The sequence below is a fragment of the Eublepharis macularius genome, chromosome 1 (assembly GCF_028583425.1).
Source record: "Eublepharis macularius isolate TG4126 chromosome 1, MPM_Emac_v1.0, whole genome shotgun sequence".
Taxonomy (NCBI): domain Eukaryota; kingdom Metazoa; phylum Chordata; class Lepidosauria; order Squamata; family Eublepharidae; genus Eublepharis; species Eublepharis macularius.
Genome location: NC_072790.1, coordinates 213143637 through 213159722, shown reverse-complemented (window position 1 = coordinate 213159722; position 16086 = coordinate 213143637). Strand labels below are relative to the sequence as shown.

At 41.6% G+C, this 16086-nt stretch overlaps 1 protein-coding gene across 1 annotated transcript in view; it reads left to right on the top strand.

Moving 5' to 3' along the window:
• EFEMP1 (EGF containing fibulin extracellular matrix protein 1) overlaps positions 1-16086 on the top strand; it is a 78062-nt gene that overhangs the window by 5078 nt on the left and 56898 nt on the right. The window contains exons 2-5 of the mRNA XM_054986771.1: positions 3007-3095; positions 4051-4141; positions 7064-7112; positions 7481-7732. Of these exons, the coding sequence (XP_054842746.1) occupies positions 4055-4141; positions 7064-7112; positions 7481-7732 (388 nt within the window). The 5' untranslated portion in view covers positions 3007-3095; positions 4051-4054. The remainder of the gene's footprint in view (positions 1-3006; positions 3096-4050; positions 4142-7063; positions 7113-7480; positions 7733-16086) is intronic.

The window sequence follows — 16086 nt, the reverse complement described above, 5'->3', positions numbered from 1 at the left end:
AGGGAGAATTCTGCCAAAGGCTCTGTTTTCATTCATACTTACAAGGGAGGAGATTAAAAGAGCTCTTTGTCTGTGTCCCTGTATGAGAGGGGGGAAAGCTGAGGTACACAACAGAGGCCTTTAGGATAAGGCACTGCACCGGAGGCCAATGAATGCCCTTCCCCATGCCTAAATGCCTATCACCATAGTATGACCAAGACATCTGTACATAGAAAGCTCAGTTTTTAAGTTATTTGGAGACAGCATTGTGCTTTATGGCTGTTCCAAGATGCCTGGATGATCAGTGATGATACATAGATGGAAGGGAAGCCTGAGGGTGGAGCCCATTTTTTAAAAAATCCATCTTTCTTGTTTGGAAGTCCTTAATGTTAGTTCCAATTTCTATTTTGCATTCAATGGGTTGGTACAGAGATTGGATGAGATCATTTGTTTTCCCCTCCAATTCCATAGCAATTCCAAAGCTCAAGCTTTAATTCAGATGGAGTCAAACATACTGAAGCCCCCATACGTATGCAAAGTATCCTCCGCAAGTCTGTTTGTATGTGTTTCTTGTAAAATACTTTCCCCCGTTTTTCCAGAGAACAAATTAGTTTGACACTCACAGAGGCAGGCAATAGTTTTGTTTTTTAGGAAAAAGAGACCCAACTGTTCATCGTGTGTTCAGTCATCCACATTCCCACTGTCTTTGTTCAATAACATAAAATAAAAACCTCTTCACTGGTTTAGTAAGGAATGTGTGAATTTGCCTTGTAGTGCCTCCGACCATCAAGTCCAGTACTCTGACTGAGATCCTTTAACTAGCAGTGCTAGAGATTGAACATGGGGACACATGAAGCTGCCTTATGTTGAATCAAACTATTGGTCCATCAGGGTCAGCACTGGTTATTCAGACTGCATCAGCTTTCCAGGGTCTCAGGTGGAGGTTTCTCACATCAAATACTACTTGATCTGATCCTTTTCACTGGAGATGCCAGCGATTCAGCCTGGGATCTTCTGCATTCCAAGCAGATGTGCTGCCACAGTCACCTCCCCAAAGCATGCGCTCTGCCTCTAAGCCACAGAGGCGCTAGTAACACAAAGGAAATAAAGGTGCACATCAGGCAAAATGACACTTTCTTTCATACCACCTTTGGCTCTTTTAGAAACAGTTGTCCATCTCCTGTCTCAGAGAGGTGAAGGTGATATGTAACAGGTTATGTGCATACTCATACCACCATCATCTCTGGAAAAAAAAGTTTTGAAGAGTTTCAAAAACTGTTTAACTTGATCAGGAAATCCAAACTTCTCCACCCAGATAACAGCCACTTAGCTTTTGTGGCAGTTTTCCCCAAAATTTTGGAGTAAAGCTGGTTTGAGAAAGAAAATAAACAGGGAAACCCTTGGGTAGTGCACAAATGCATCACAGTGCTGTGGGGAAGCAGGAAAACTGCCCACTCCCAATAGTATCGAACTCGGGACAAATCATCTATGTGGAAACACCCACAGGTACAAGAGAGGGCTCATCAGGACTTTGAATTCTTTGACAGAACAGCTCAGCAAAGCTGGCAACTGCAGATCAACCCTGTACTTTCCTAAGGATGATCAGGAAAAGTTGTCAACTGAAACAAAACTGATTGCATGCAAGCAAGCCACAGACCTGATTTCACTATGCAAAAGAAGCCACAAGGACTGCCCTTAACTTTCTCCTGGATAGACAAGAAAAAGGAAGATCCAAACTCCATCCTGGAGGCAGGTGTGATCCACTCAATCTTCTTCAGCTGCATAGACAGGGAATGGAAAGTTCTGCCAACATCTGCTTTGAATACCAAGTGCTGGCTTGGTAGTGATTTTAGACCAAGACCATAAATAGGGTTGCCAGATTTCCCTGGCAACTGGCAGGAGAATGTGGGGCTGCAAGGGTGCAGTGCTCGCCTATTTAATCCCCTCCTTCCAGAAGTGATGTCATTGTGTGTGGGGAGAACAAACAGGCACATGCACTCCTATACGTTCGCCGTCCCCACACACAACGACATCTCTTCCAGAAATGACGTCATCACAGCAGTCCACAGACGTGCACACATGCCCGTTTGCCTCAGCTGCCTGCCAGTGGTGGGCGATCACCAGGCGGCTTGTCTCCTTCTGCTGATAACCAGCAATCGGCAGGCAGAGGGGCAACCCTCTGGGTGTTTGCCCACCACCACTGGGAACAGAAGTAACCTGATTTTAAAATATATATGTAATGCAGAATTGTTCTTTCAACTTCAGTGATCGCTTGGGGGAGTAGTTAGGGTTGCCAACTCCAGGTTGAGAAATTCCTGGAGATTTGGGAATGGAACCTAGGATTTGGGGAGGTAAGTGACCTCAGTGGGATATAATGCCATACAGTCCAAAGCAGCCATTTTCCCCAGGGAAACTGATCTCTACTCTGATTGGCTGTAATACTGGAAGATCTCTAGGCCGCACCTGGAAGTTGGCAACCCTAGGAGTAGTATAGCTACAGTGGCAAATAGTGGTTAGAGTGATGGGGTAAGGCTGGGGAGACCAGGTTCAAACCCCCACTCAGTTATGAAGGTCACTAGGTGACCTTAGGCTTGTCACTCTGTCTTAGCTTATTGTTTTTGTGGGGATAATATGGAGGAGAAAAGAACCATGTCATGCTGCCATGAGTTCCTTGGAAGAAAACTGGGATAAAAATATAATTGATTAGAAATAAAAATGTCAGAGTAAATACTGAGAAACTTCATTTTTTTTTAAAAAAAAAAGCTCAATCATGGCATAGTCAAGATTTGAACCTGAGTATTCCAGACCCTAGTCCAGCATTCTAACCGCTACAGCATGCAGCTACATTGACTTAAAAACATGCATGACTATGAACGGATTTTTTAAAAAAAAAAACTTTTGACAAATCATTTAAATTGCTAACATGTAGCAAATATGAATGGCACTTAGATTTTGTGGCTTTAGAGAACAGGAGCTTGTATGCCAGTAATTTTAATGGTAATATTATTATAACATCTGTTTTTTCAGCTGTGGAAAGATACGAATATAGACTTACTGCCTTGCTAAACCACAGAACCATCCTTGCAGGCAATCCCAGAGTTGACCTTTCTCTTCAGGTAAGTTTTCCAGCGTGTTTGCTGGTGCCATTGCAGATTCCTGGGTGTGTATGTGTGGGTGTGTCATTATTTTCACTTCTGTTTAATCTGCCTGGTGTTGACTATATTCAGGATTAATGTGCAACAAAACAAAAACAAGTACATTTCAAGTGCATTTGTTTTGTGATTGCTTTTTTATACTCACTGTAACATAGTAAGATTATCAATGTCAACTAAACACAACTTGGCTTTTTTTAAAAAACCAAGGGATTTATGCCTGTGGCAGACATATCTACTACATAGGCTGTAGCTAATAATCGTCACTCGTGCATGACTAATGAAGCCAAATTCTCTGAGCTGGTAAGCCTTTTTGGTTGTACCTCTTAAGACTAATTGCTCCTCTGTATTAAAAAAAAAACCAACCAAACAAAAAAAAATCACAGCACACAGAAGTCCAACACGCAAGAGAGAAGACTTGAACTGACAGGGAGCTTTCTACAAGGAGGGAATTTTTTTGGATAGAACATGTAGTCATGTGAGCCTGTACCTGCAGTGGTACAGCTCCGACTCAGCTTTTTGTCACCTCTGTAAGAACTAGGCCTCTGTTAGACCCAATTTAAATGAGATCTTAGTGCACAAGAACAATTTCCCCATGTAACATTGTGTGTGCACAGCATCTTACTTAAACTGGGTCTTGAGCAGGTTCTCTAGAAGATCGGTATATATGTTTCCTAAATAAATATATAAAGCCTGAATAAGCTCTTCTGGCATGCTGTCATGTTTAAATCCTGCCTTTGTCAGAATTATAGGAGGTCTGAAACATGAGGAATAAAATGCCATTCCTCAGCATTAATGCATCCAGCTCAGAAATCTGACAGATGAAAGAGTGGAACATGTCTTTGTGGGATACCTGTTGTTTATCTTTGAACACATGTAAAACTTTTTTTTAAAAGAATGTGTTTTTCTTCCTTTCAAGATTCATGATGGTGACATTCACATTCCTTCTTTCCGCTTTGATGCTCACTGCAGTACACTCACAGGAACCAGAAGAAACAATCACATATACGGTAAAGTTCCATGGGAAAAGAGGGTTCAGTCATGTATGTGAGAGCATTTCTTTTAAAAACAGCAATCCTATAGCTAGCCAAACATGGTTAGTGCCTCCTTTGATGGATCTTAGCTAGAGTTGCTAACCTCCAGGTAGAAGCTGGAACTCCACAGAGATCAGTTCCCCGGGAAAAAAAATAGCTGCTTTGGAGGATGGACTCTGTAACTTTACCATTCTGAGGTACCTCTAAGGTTTGCCAGTCCCCGGGTGAGGGTGGGGAATCCTCTGCCCCCAGTCTTCACCTCCCGCAACCTCTCACTTGGCTGGCGGGGGAGGGGAAGGCGAGGGAATGCAGTGGTAGGATCAAAGAACGCTCTGGAGTGCCCCATATCGCACCATTAATAACATCATTCATGGGTGGACATGGAAGTAATGGTTGTGATAAAGGAAAAATCAGCCCCCAATTTAGTGTTGGGGGCTAATTTTTACTCAGTCAGCCCCTGGCAGAACCCATTACTTCACATCACAGCAGGGATGATGTCATTCACAGTATGATGCAGAGGTGCTCTGGAGGTAAGTCTCCCCTTGCAGGACTGTAATCCCACCATCCCCCTCTTTCTCCCCAACCTGGGTACCTGGCAACCTCTAGGTCCCTCCCCTCCCTAAACCTCACCCTCTCCAGGCACCATCCTTAAAATCTCCAGGAATTTCCTAACCTGGAGCTGGCAATCCTAACTTTAACGAAGGCTTGAAGGGGTAGTACCATAACTCTGAAACTCTCTCACAAAAAGAGCCTGCCAGGTTCAGCCTCTCACAGGCCTAGTCTAGATGTGCAGCCGAACGAGATGAGAGAATGCTGAGGTGATAGAGTGGACTGTACTACTTCAGACTACAAGGGAGGAATTCTGTTTTTCACAGTTCCTAGACACCATGGATTCCTTGTAAATGGAAAACTAGCACACCTGGTGAGAAGCTACTCTCTGGACCCTTTAACATTGGTGTACCAGGTTTTAATGTGCAGGCAGTGTAGCTTTCCACACCTGCTATCTGAAGTGGTACAGCTTAGAACTTCTGTACCTCATTCTGCTTTAAAAGGCTTCTGTTTCTTTGGGTTGACTTTTTTTTTTTGTCTCTCGCTGCCCTATCAGGTTTGGGGAGGGGGGGGGGCTTGATTCATGTCTGTATGTTTTAACATTTTTTTAGAAAAATATTGTGGGTGCCTTTGTGGGGAAGAAAAGCAAGGTATATGCTTTAAATGAGTTCTTCAACTATCCAGATGTTTCCCCCCAATTACCTAGAGCACGCACTGGGAACTCCTTTGTGGTGCCACCTTTCCCTTCCTTCAAATCACTTCCCAGACCACCACCCCCTTCTGTGATTCCTTCAGCACAACCCCTTAATCTTCATCCCCTTCTTAAATGAAGCCTAAGTACAAGCGCCTTCCTCACCTTTTTTTTGCCTGTCATCCTTGCCTTATCCCCCATACCCCTTTCTCCTCTTCTGGTTTCTTTCTCTCATTATTACTACTTGGGTTGTAGGCGCCCTGGGTCAGGGACCTTTCTTCTTGTATATTCCTGCGATGGAAATAACTGAATAAATAAATAAATATCCTTTGGGGCCAAATTCCTATTATGTTTAAATCTGCAGCAGATACTGTTTTTCCCTTCTCAGGGGTCTTGTAATGAAAGAAAGATCTGGTTCATTGACAGGCATTTTGCTGGTCAGCCACAACAGTGCAGTCACATTGAAATTAATGGGTTTTCTTCAGCATAAGTCATCTGTGAACTGAGACCTCCCCCCGTATGTCAGTAATTGGGCGTTACTTCTGTTGTGCATTAAGCAGGCATTGGGGAGATTCAGTAAGTTTACTGTTTTCCTCTGGGCTTGGGGGGGTTTCTCTTCATAGCTACAGTAACTCCAGTTGTGTCAACTCAGAATGCTGTCATTCCTTCAGAGAGCTGGAATTATAATGTAATTAGCTGTCCTCTTGCCCCCTTGTTACACTTGAGGCCTGTTTGCCTTCAGCTTGTTTCTGGATTTGGCAGATGGCAAGCATCACCTGTGAATAAACAGAAAAAGTTTTTAGTTTCTACTGCTGGTTTAAGCTTCATGAGTAAAAAAGCTGTTCAAAAACAACTGCAGCCCCAGCAGATTGAGCAACACAGCTGTCAGCAGGCTGGGACAGATCCATAGCTGGTGCAAGTTCTGCAGATGCCTACCAGGTTACAGCAGGGGTGAATTTGACTCATGATGACAAGCTGATTTATTAACTTGAGCTTTTTTCCCCCCATAGTGCTGTGAGAACGTTGCATTTAGCACAGCAGACTCACGCATGCCTGTGTCGTAGGGTCAGTTCAATCCACTGGAGTTTTAAATGGGTACCAAATGCTATTCCCTGGCAAAGTAAACATCTAGCTTATCACTGAGGTCCACACTAGGGGGAAAAAATTGCAGACCTGCCAGAATTTGAATAGTGCAGGATTGGCATGCCTTGTGCAGCGCTGGTCTTACCACAAGGTCGCTTCAGATTGTGGGGCACCATAAATGGGCAGCAAATTATCATTATTTCACTAAACATTATGCTTTAGGGGCAGGGAGGTGCTACTTGGATTTTCCACCTGAGGTGTCAATATAAAATTTGTATCTGTATTGAGCAGCTGCCCACCATAAAATATGAAGAGGTTTCACAGGACTACAACTCCAAAGATTTCACAACAATCACAGTTCCTTATGCCTAGAACTGGTTTAAACTCATTTAGTCTCAGTAGTTGCCATCATAAGTAATCTTAGTTGGGGAGAGTGGGAGGCAGAAGAAATGTTATGGATTACTTAAATTGCATTGGATGCCATTGTGTGGAAAGGAAGATTGAATTATTCATGTATCATTTTGACCACTATGTTTTTTGATTGTTTTACTTGTTTGTCTCTGTTTTACATGCAGCAATGTACAGATGGTTATGAATGGGATCCCGTCATGCAGAGATGCAAAGGTACAGTCAACAATTGCAAGTTGCTCATAGAGTTATACAGGTTAGATAGAAGTATTGAAAATCCCAAGCTTGCACTAGCAATAATAACAATTTAGAACTGAACACAGTAATATATGTCCTGTAATATCTATTATCTTTTCCCAAGAAAGAATAATTGATGGGTAGTTTCAGAACATATGTATCTGATCTGCCATATATACCAGCCACTCCTTTTTAAAATGGTTCTGACAGTAATATTCTCAAACCTGTTCAAAATCCTTGCCACAGCAAAATGCAATTTTCACATCAGAAGCAAAATCACAGTTACTCACAGCATTTCTGGACTGATCTATTTCTGATGCCCATCTTTATGTTGTTGCTAACCACAGATATTGATGAATGTGAAATTGTGCCTGATGCATGTAAAGGTGGGATGAAGTGTGTTAACCACTATGGAGGGTACCTCTGCCTGCCCAGAACAGCTCAGATCATTGTAAATAATGGTCAACAAGAAGCTGCAGATGAATCTGCCAGCAGCCGAAATGGTAATCCCATCATTCGACGGACCCCTCCTGATGTTTTGCCAGGTGCTGGTATACAGTGTGCTTCTGGGTATGAAATAAGTGATCATGTTTGCCAAGGTAAGGAAGTAATATTATGCTGAATTTTAAATCTCTTTATAAAACTACAGCAAATATAGCTTTAGCCGTTTTGGGGGCGGGGGGAAAGGAGGGTAAGCAACATATAACAAAATTATCGTGATAGGTGTAAATAGAGATGGGCAGATTACACGGCAGTGTACCCAACACTTCTCATTTGTGGATATTCTAAGACTTTGTGAAATTAATTCTAGAAAGGCAACCTTGAACCAGTGCATTCCATTACAACTAGTGTGGAATATGATGAGTTGGCACTACCACCCTTTCTTTTTTACAAGAATTAAAAAGAATAAGTGGGATAAAGATATGAGAATTCTAACTTGGCCACACAATGAAGTCGTTTGGTGGTAGTCTGAAGACAGACCAAAAGAAATATTTAATTACTCAATGTACAGCTGATTTATGGAATCTGCTGCCACAAGGTGTTGTAAAGGCTACTGGCTGAGATGGCTTCAAAAAGAGATTATTCAAATTCATATCAGTGGTTATTAGCCATGATAGCTAAATGGAAACTCCATGTTCAGCAGCAAAATGTCTCTCAGCACAATTTTAGGGAGGGAAACAGCAGATAAGAGCTGTTGGCTTCATGCCTTCATTGGGGGCTTCTTGAAGGCATCTGGTTGGCCACTGGGGGAAGCCAGGTTCTTTTATTACAGAAAACTCCCATGTTCCAGGAAGGAGCAGCCTGAGTCCACAGAGGTTGAACATCATTTCTCTAGAATGACCAGCATTCGGCTTTGTGCTGAAATGAGCTGACCTGGGCAAGAGCATTGCCATGCATGTTTAACTTCAGTGTAACATGTTAGCTTACATTTCATGAGCAGAGATTTAGGTTGCGTACCAAAGATTATATTAAAAAAAGAGTCCCATTGTTCTATGAAAACGTGCATTGGACTCTCTTTTTAACACTTGTGTGACTGCAACAGTTGTAAAGCCCATGCTGACAAGGTACAGGCACTGGCTGGTGCTTCATCACATCTGCCCCTTTTTCCTTATTCTGTGGGGGAACGAGATGCCTAGGATGAGACACTTCTATTTCAGTCCACTTCTTTGCAGGAGGTGCTTCCATTCCTGGCAGCAGTTAGAGGCAATGTGTAATCACTAACTATAGTTTGCTGCTTAGTTGACTATGTTTGTCTTGATGCCTACCCTATATCATTATCATCATTTATTTATTATCAAATGCACGATGTGACATGCACTCAGTTCTGGCCTAACGAATCAAGTCTTTAAGGCAAAATGTTGAGATTCATAGAAATCAGTGGGTGTTTTGGCAGCTGTTTTCTAGGGAAAGGGTTTCATGCAATAAATTCTGATTCATGAAATAAAGTCACAGGTGCATCCATTGATGGTAACTTAATTTGAGAGAATGGCAGTGCCTCAATGAATACTGGGAAAGGAACTACAGCCGTTTAATACAGCTTGTCTTAATTATAACCACTTAACCACTATTTAATATAATTAGATGGGGAGGGTGGTTTGGTTGAAGCCAGAGAATGAAAATAATGAATAGCCCAAGTTTTGGAAGATTGGTTTGCTGACGTGTGTTTGGATCCCCCATTGGCTTGTCTTGGACAAGTGTTTATGAATCAAAAGAAGAATTTGGCTTAAAGTCTTTTCTTTCACAAAAATGAAACACACTAAAGGAACAGATGTTAAAGTAAACTATTTATACAAACAATAAAATCGGAAACAGCCTCAAGAGTTTACAGCAATGTTGCAAGCCCTATTCCTGATTGTGCAAAAAAAATTGTTTTTAAATAACATTGCTAATATCCTGGGAATTTTGGCCTGGGGAGTACTGCATATACACTCAGTTGAGAGTTGTTCTTTAACTAGCTTTCTTTGAAAAAACATCAAACTGGATCTGAAGGATCAAATCCAAAGAACCAAGGAAAGTCTCACCACTCCGTGAGAGAACATAATATGAACATAATCAAAGATACAGTCCTTGAAAGCTCCAGTCAAAAGGATCTTGGGTAGCAAGCCTGGAAAAGACCTCAACCCTAAGGCCCTTGTGTGTTCAAGCTATTAGCATAGACCATTCTAGGCTAGATGGGTGAATGGTCTGATGATACAAGGTGGTTTTAGAGGTTATATTGATTTTGTGTGAGGAGGGTCAGAGAAGAACTTGCTGAACCCAAGCAAAACAAATGAGAGAAACATTTTCTTTCAAAAGTCTGTGTGTCTTGTGTTTCCAAGTTTCTGACATAGATTATTCCTGCTCAGCAGGAAAATTGTAATTGTGTTTTTTCCCTTGACCATGCTAACAATAGCCAATGGTGTAGTGTTTGAACTCCTAGGCTACGGTCTAGGAGACATAGGTTCAAATCCCCATGTTACTATGGAAGTTTGACAGATGACCTTAAGCTGGTCTAGGGTTGACAGTCTCCTGCTGGGGCAGTGGATCCCCCTGCCACCACTCTCTTGGCCAGTGGTGGGGAAAAGCACAGGGAACCAGCCAACCACAAGCACTCCACCTGGGAGACACATGACTGAAGTGGGCATGTACACTCCTGCATTGCCAGAAAGTGATGTCATTCACAATGTGATAGCAACAAGTTGCTCCGGGGGCCAATTCTTAAAAATCTGCCCCACAAACTAGGTCACATGTCATGCCGGAAATGACATCATTTTCCAGCAGCATGAGAGTGCGTGCACACAAAGCCCACACCTGAGGGAAGTACCCGCCACCCCCCTGTTCCCTTGGTTTGCTCTCCAGTGGACCTGGCAACCCTGAGCTGGTCACTTTCTATCTCTCAGTTTAACCTATCTCACAGGGTTCTTGTAAGAATAAAATGGGTCAGGAAGAACAATGTATGCTGCCTTGAGCTCCTTGGAAGAATGGTGGGGTAAAAATGTACTAGATAGATAAATGCCATAAAAGGAGCAAACCATTAGGGAAAACCAGCAACAAAAATGATGCAATAAAAAAGCAAAGCCACCTTGTGTTCCCACCTTGGTAGAAAAGTGCAGGGTAAGTAAAACGAAATGCTTTTAAAACACGTTACATTAATTTCAAAGCCAGGTAGAAACAGGGGATGTTGAATTATTTTACTTGAATTTGTCCATGTGCTTGTAATACCATATAAAACAGACTATTAAAATAATAAGGTGGTTGTTATATGATCTGTGGCTCCCTTTCATACTTGAAGTATTATTTATGTGTTTTAAAACATATGTGCTGCTTCTCCAGCCTTCGAAGCATTTTGGTACAATATTTACTCAAATGCAAATCTAGGTTTTTTCCAGGTATGCCATCAAAAGGGAGGAGGGGTGTCTTAAATTCACATACAAGTTATAGTTATGTCCAATACTAAAAAAACCCTTTTGTATAAACTTTGAGGGGGTTGTTTTCCTTTCTAATAAATACAGTACATAAGAGCACAATAAAAAAGACAGTTTAAAACACTGCCTCATAAATGTGTCAAAGCAGTCAAACTAACTCACTTGTCAAAATTAAAAAGATGTGCAGTTTCTCCCCAGTTTCTCTCCAAATGGTAAAACTGAAGTAATCTTCTTCACCTCTTCATAGTTGTAATTGTAATTGATTAGATGTAGTGTGTTAGATGTAATTTTTTTTAAAAAAAATTAATGGCATTTGATATTTGTATTTCTGTTATCCGCCCTGAGCCTGCGAAAGCAGGGAGGGCGGAATATAAATGTAATAAATTAAATTAAATTAAATTAAAACTGGAGCTTGCTGAGAGAGAAAGGCTTTGTTGGTTGCCATGCTTCCTGCCTGACAGGTCAATGGAACCATCAGTAGGCCCCGCTGTTCTGACCTAAAATGGCAAGTGGGGATGGATGAGGAGAAATGGTCCTTCAGGTGTGTTAATAGTGATGTATGCTATGGAACTCTGTATAGAAATACAGCTAAGAGTCTTTATATGAGAAAAAAAGTGGCATGTCAAGAAGGTTTTGTTTATTTAAAAATATATATCTTTTCCATGTAATATCTCCAAAGTTGTTTATAGTAAAAATATAAAATATGTAATCCATAAAAATAAAGTAGCAACAACAACAAAATAAAGCAGCAGAATAAAATTCAGACACTAGAGCAGAGCTTAATTAAAAAGACAGTAGCAAAAATCAGTCAATGAAATCCTTGGAAAACAGTTTTCTGGTGTTTCAAAAAGCCTGGTATAGGTGCCTTCCTAACCTGTTTGAAGAAATCCATAGACAGAATACGACAGCTTTTTAAAAATTGTCTTTCCAGTTGATGCCAATGTGATGTCTAATTGAATAGATTCATACTGAAAAAGATCACTCCCAAGTCTACCATTTCTACCTGATACAAGAAGTACATAACTGCTGCACTGAATGTATTGCAGTGGTGAAGTAGGTTCTATTAAACAATAGTCATATTTTACTACTCCATTGTGTATTGACTTAATTGCTGTTAAAAGAACGTAGTTTACGGGATAAACGGCAACAGGGTGTCCAGGGAATATCCAGAATATACATGGAATCACATGTGAGTGTATTTTCTTATTCTTTTAATTGAACGTGTCATCCAGCTTCTTCTGATTGCCTACAGATGTATAATACTTTCATTCTAAATCCGGCAAAAGCTATATCCTGTTTTCCTTCTTTAACAGTATTAAGGATGAGGGCTTAGAATATTTTCCCTTTAAAATTTTTGAATACTCAGAATACCTCTGAGAAAGATCGTGTTGAGTTACAAAAAACTTGCAGTTTTGATAATAATATTGAGTAGGGGTATGCACTGAGAAAACTTTTGTTTCAGTTTTGAATTCAGGGGTTTTTGAATGAATTATTTACCATTATTAGTGTTTTCCAGTTGGACGTTGCTGGTTCTATTCAAATCTGTTTGGTTTTTTCATTGTCATGAGTTTTGACCCTTTTCTTTGCAATAAGACCCCTTTCTTTGCTCTTTGAGGCAGCTGTTTTTGCGGTTAGCAGCACCAGAATTGCACAGAACACAGTCCTCCCTCTAAACCATCATCCCATGAAGTTTGAGAACACACATAACAATGAAGTTTGGAGTTTATGGACTCCAAAGAATGATTAGAGAGAGTGTCAAGGAGGGTGTTGGCTGCATGTGTGTGTATGCGCGCGCACACACACACACACACACACACACACACAAATGCTGTTCTTTTGGGGGGCGGGGAATGAGGCTCTGAGGCAGTTATTTTTGCCCTTAAGCAAAACCTGCATCAACCATTTGCCTCCCCTTCCTATAAACCATCGAGCCGCCAAGTTTTTCCTCATAACCCTACATACACATACAACAATGGACTGTGGTGGGAAACTGGCTGGCCAAACAGTAGCCGGGCGCACCAACAGCAGAGTGGCAACCAAGCAAGACAGCACTCCAACCAGCACAGTGCAGTGACATTAAACAAATCCTGCTTCATGTTCACTTTTTCTTTTTATATAGTGCTAATAAATTATTACCTTTGCAGCCTGCTGTTGCATGTTGCTGCCATGTTTTCTTGTGTTTTGCAGTCTGTTCCCATGATGAGGGGTGAATTGAAATCCGTCCTCTTGATGCTCAGCCTTCCACTGCAAAATGAGATGTTCTCGCATTAATCTGCCCGTCTTCTCCATTGCTCAAGTTCAGGCAGGCAGGCAGAATTATTGTCTGAATCCTCCCTCAGACAGACCCGTGTTTTTTCCATAAGTTTTCTTTTTACTGTGAGAGCAGGCAGGATTGTTTTTGAAAGGACAAAGTAGACCAGTGGCTTGCTGGGGGCTTATCTTAAGCCTGATGTTGAGAATTTGTTTTTTTTAACTAAATTTTTGGTGGGTGCTTGATGAAGGGTGAGGGCGTTGCAGTAGGATGAGAAGCCTGAAGAGAAAACTTGATTGGTTGATGCATAGGTGAGAACTGTAAAGAAGCTGACGTTTCATTGGGGTACACCTTAGCCATTTGATTCAGAACCCTGAAACATTATGGAGTCAATCCTAAACAGGTCTACTCAGATGTATGTCCCATGTTATTCAATAGTCCTTACTTCCAGGGAAGTATCTTTAGGATTGCCCCCTATGATTGAAGTTTTCCATGACTACTTTTACCAAGTTTGATTGAACAGACCACTTGCTCCCTGCCCAGCAGCACTTTACCTCACAAAGACCAACTTTCTAATTGGGGTGGGGGAGACAGACCAGTGCCTGGGGAATGCTGCAAAAAAAAAAAGATGCACTTGTGCTCATGTTCCCCCTTCCCTTCAATTGAGTTAATTAGGTGGTATAACATGAGGGCTCTTTCCCCTTTATTAGTTTAGTTTATTAGGTGTTTAACCCGCCCTCCCCACAAGTGGGCTCAGGACGGGGTACAACAGTCATAAAATACAATTGCATAACAAATTTTACAAAAAATTTCAGCAATCTGGGCTCATATTGGTAGAATTCCATTAAAGAAAACAAGATGCTGCTAGACCAGTGCCTGCCTGCTTGCTGCTGCTGCACAGTAAGAACTGAAATGAAACAAGTTTTCTGGTGAGAGAGTGTCATTGTAACTTTGGTCTTTTGACACAGGCATTCTGCAGGTTGAAATATAGAGATAGGCAGGACAAAACAGAAACAGTAAGACTCAGTCTCATGCAGAGATTGCTTATGATTGCAGGCACTCCAGTGGCTGCCTGGATTTCCCTCAATTGCAACTACAATGCTTGTATCTGGATGGCTCTTTTCATAGAAGTGAATGGAGGAGGAGGCAATAAATGCAAGAGCTTACTGTGTACAATAGACATGTATGAGGTTAAGGTGACTGTCCTTGTTAAACCAGTTGTCTTTTGAGATAAAATATCTCTTATATTATCCCTTGTTAAGTTCTATTAATAAACTGGGCAAGACTAAACTACTACAGTATGCTCTTTGTTGAACATCCCTTGATGATTGTTCAGAAGCCCCACCTGATACAAAACACAACAGCCTGCCTCCCTCCCAGAAAGGGTCAGGAATATATTACTGGGGGGGGGAGGCTGGTTCAGCATCTGAACAGGCTTTCTGTTATCCTCTAGGCCAGATCAGCTGCTGGTTTTGGCTCATATCCCTTAAAAGATGGGACTAGTAATAACTTGTGTTTAGTAGAAAGAGATGGGACAGAGAAAGAATAATTTCCATAACTTTGCTGTCACCTTTCACTTTTCTGTCTTTGGGTCTTGTGTATATTTTTTCCTAGCCAAACTGAGTGACCTTTTTGGTCCTCATGGCTGCATGTTTGTCAACATTCCCTGATACATTCCCCATGAGCACTTGTAACATTCCACGACAGCATGGCAGCTCAACCAGTGGCTAAGAAAATTCACAGATAATATGGTGCATACATTTATCAGACTATTGTGTATATATAAAATTGTGCATTGAGATCATTACTAGAGGTGGGCATGAACCAGGAAAAAAACGAACCATGCAGTTCATGGTTCGTCCCGTTTCACGAACAATGAACCACTAACTTTCATGAACTGGTTCGTGAGGTTTAAATGCCCCTTTCTGTACTGCTGTGAAGCAGCACGGAAATGGGCATTTCACCCCACCAGCTTGAATCAGCTGCTTGTCGGGGATCTCCTAACTGCTGCTAGCTTCCCTGCCATTTTGTTTCCAAAGAGCTGTGCAAAATGCTTGGTTTTTATTCCCTTTGGCAATGCCTGGGACATGCCTGGGAGGGAGGTAAAAGCAGCTATTTAATCCTTTCCTGGCTTTTAAAGCCAGGAGGAAAGTGCAGTAATGTTACAGTGTTGCAATGTTACAACATTGCAACACTTAATTGCCTTTGTGGGGAAAAGAGAGTGTGTGCATACCCCAAAGGAGGAATGGAAAACCAGCCATTTAGCCCTTTCCTGGCTTTTAAAGCCAGCAGGGAATAAGCAAACTCCTGCAAACATTGGAAGCAGAGCAGCTGGCATGCAGCAGCAGGGAAAGAGACATTTAAACCCCGAATCAGCTGCTTGTTGGGGATCTCCCCAACAAGCAGCTGATCGAAGCCCATCTCCAGTTGCCTAGGAAACTGATTTATCGGTGGCAGGGTGTCTGCAATGACGAACAGAAAATGAACCAAATGAACCAGCCTAAAGTTCATCCAGGTTAGTCAGAAATGGGCTCTGACGAACTGCAGGTTCGTGAACCAGTTCATGATGAACTTTGGTTCATATTTCAGTTCGTGCCCATCTCTAATCATTACAGTCCTGTTCTTTAAAGAAGACTTGTATCTGAAAACTGTTTTAGCCATTTGAATGAATAAGCAGGAAATTACTTGCAGAGAAGGGGGGGGCTTATATAATAATATGAAGCTGTATTATGCTGTTAGACCCTCAGTGTTTTGTGCTGTTAGTAGCAGTGGCTCTTTAGGGTCTTGGGCAGAGAAA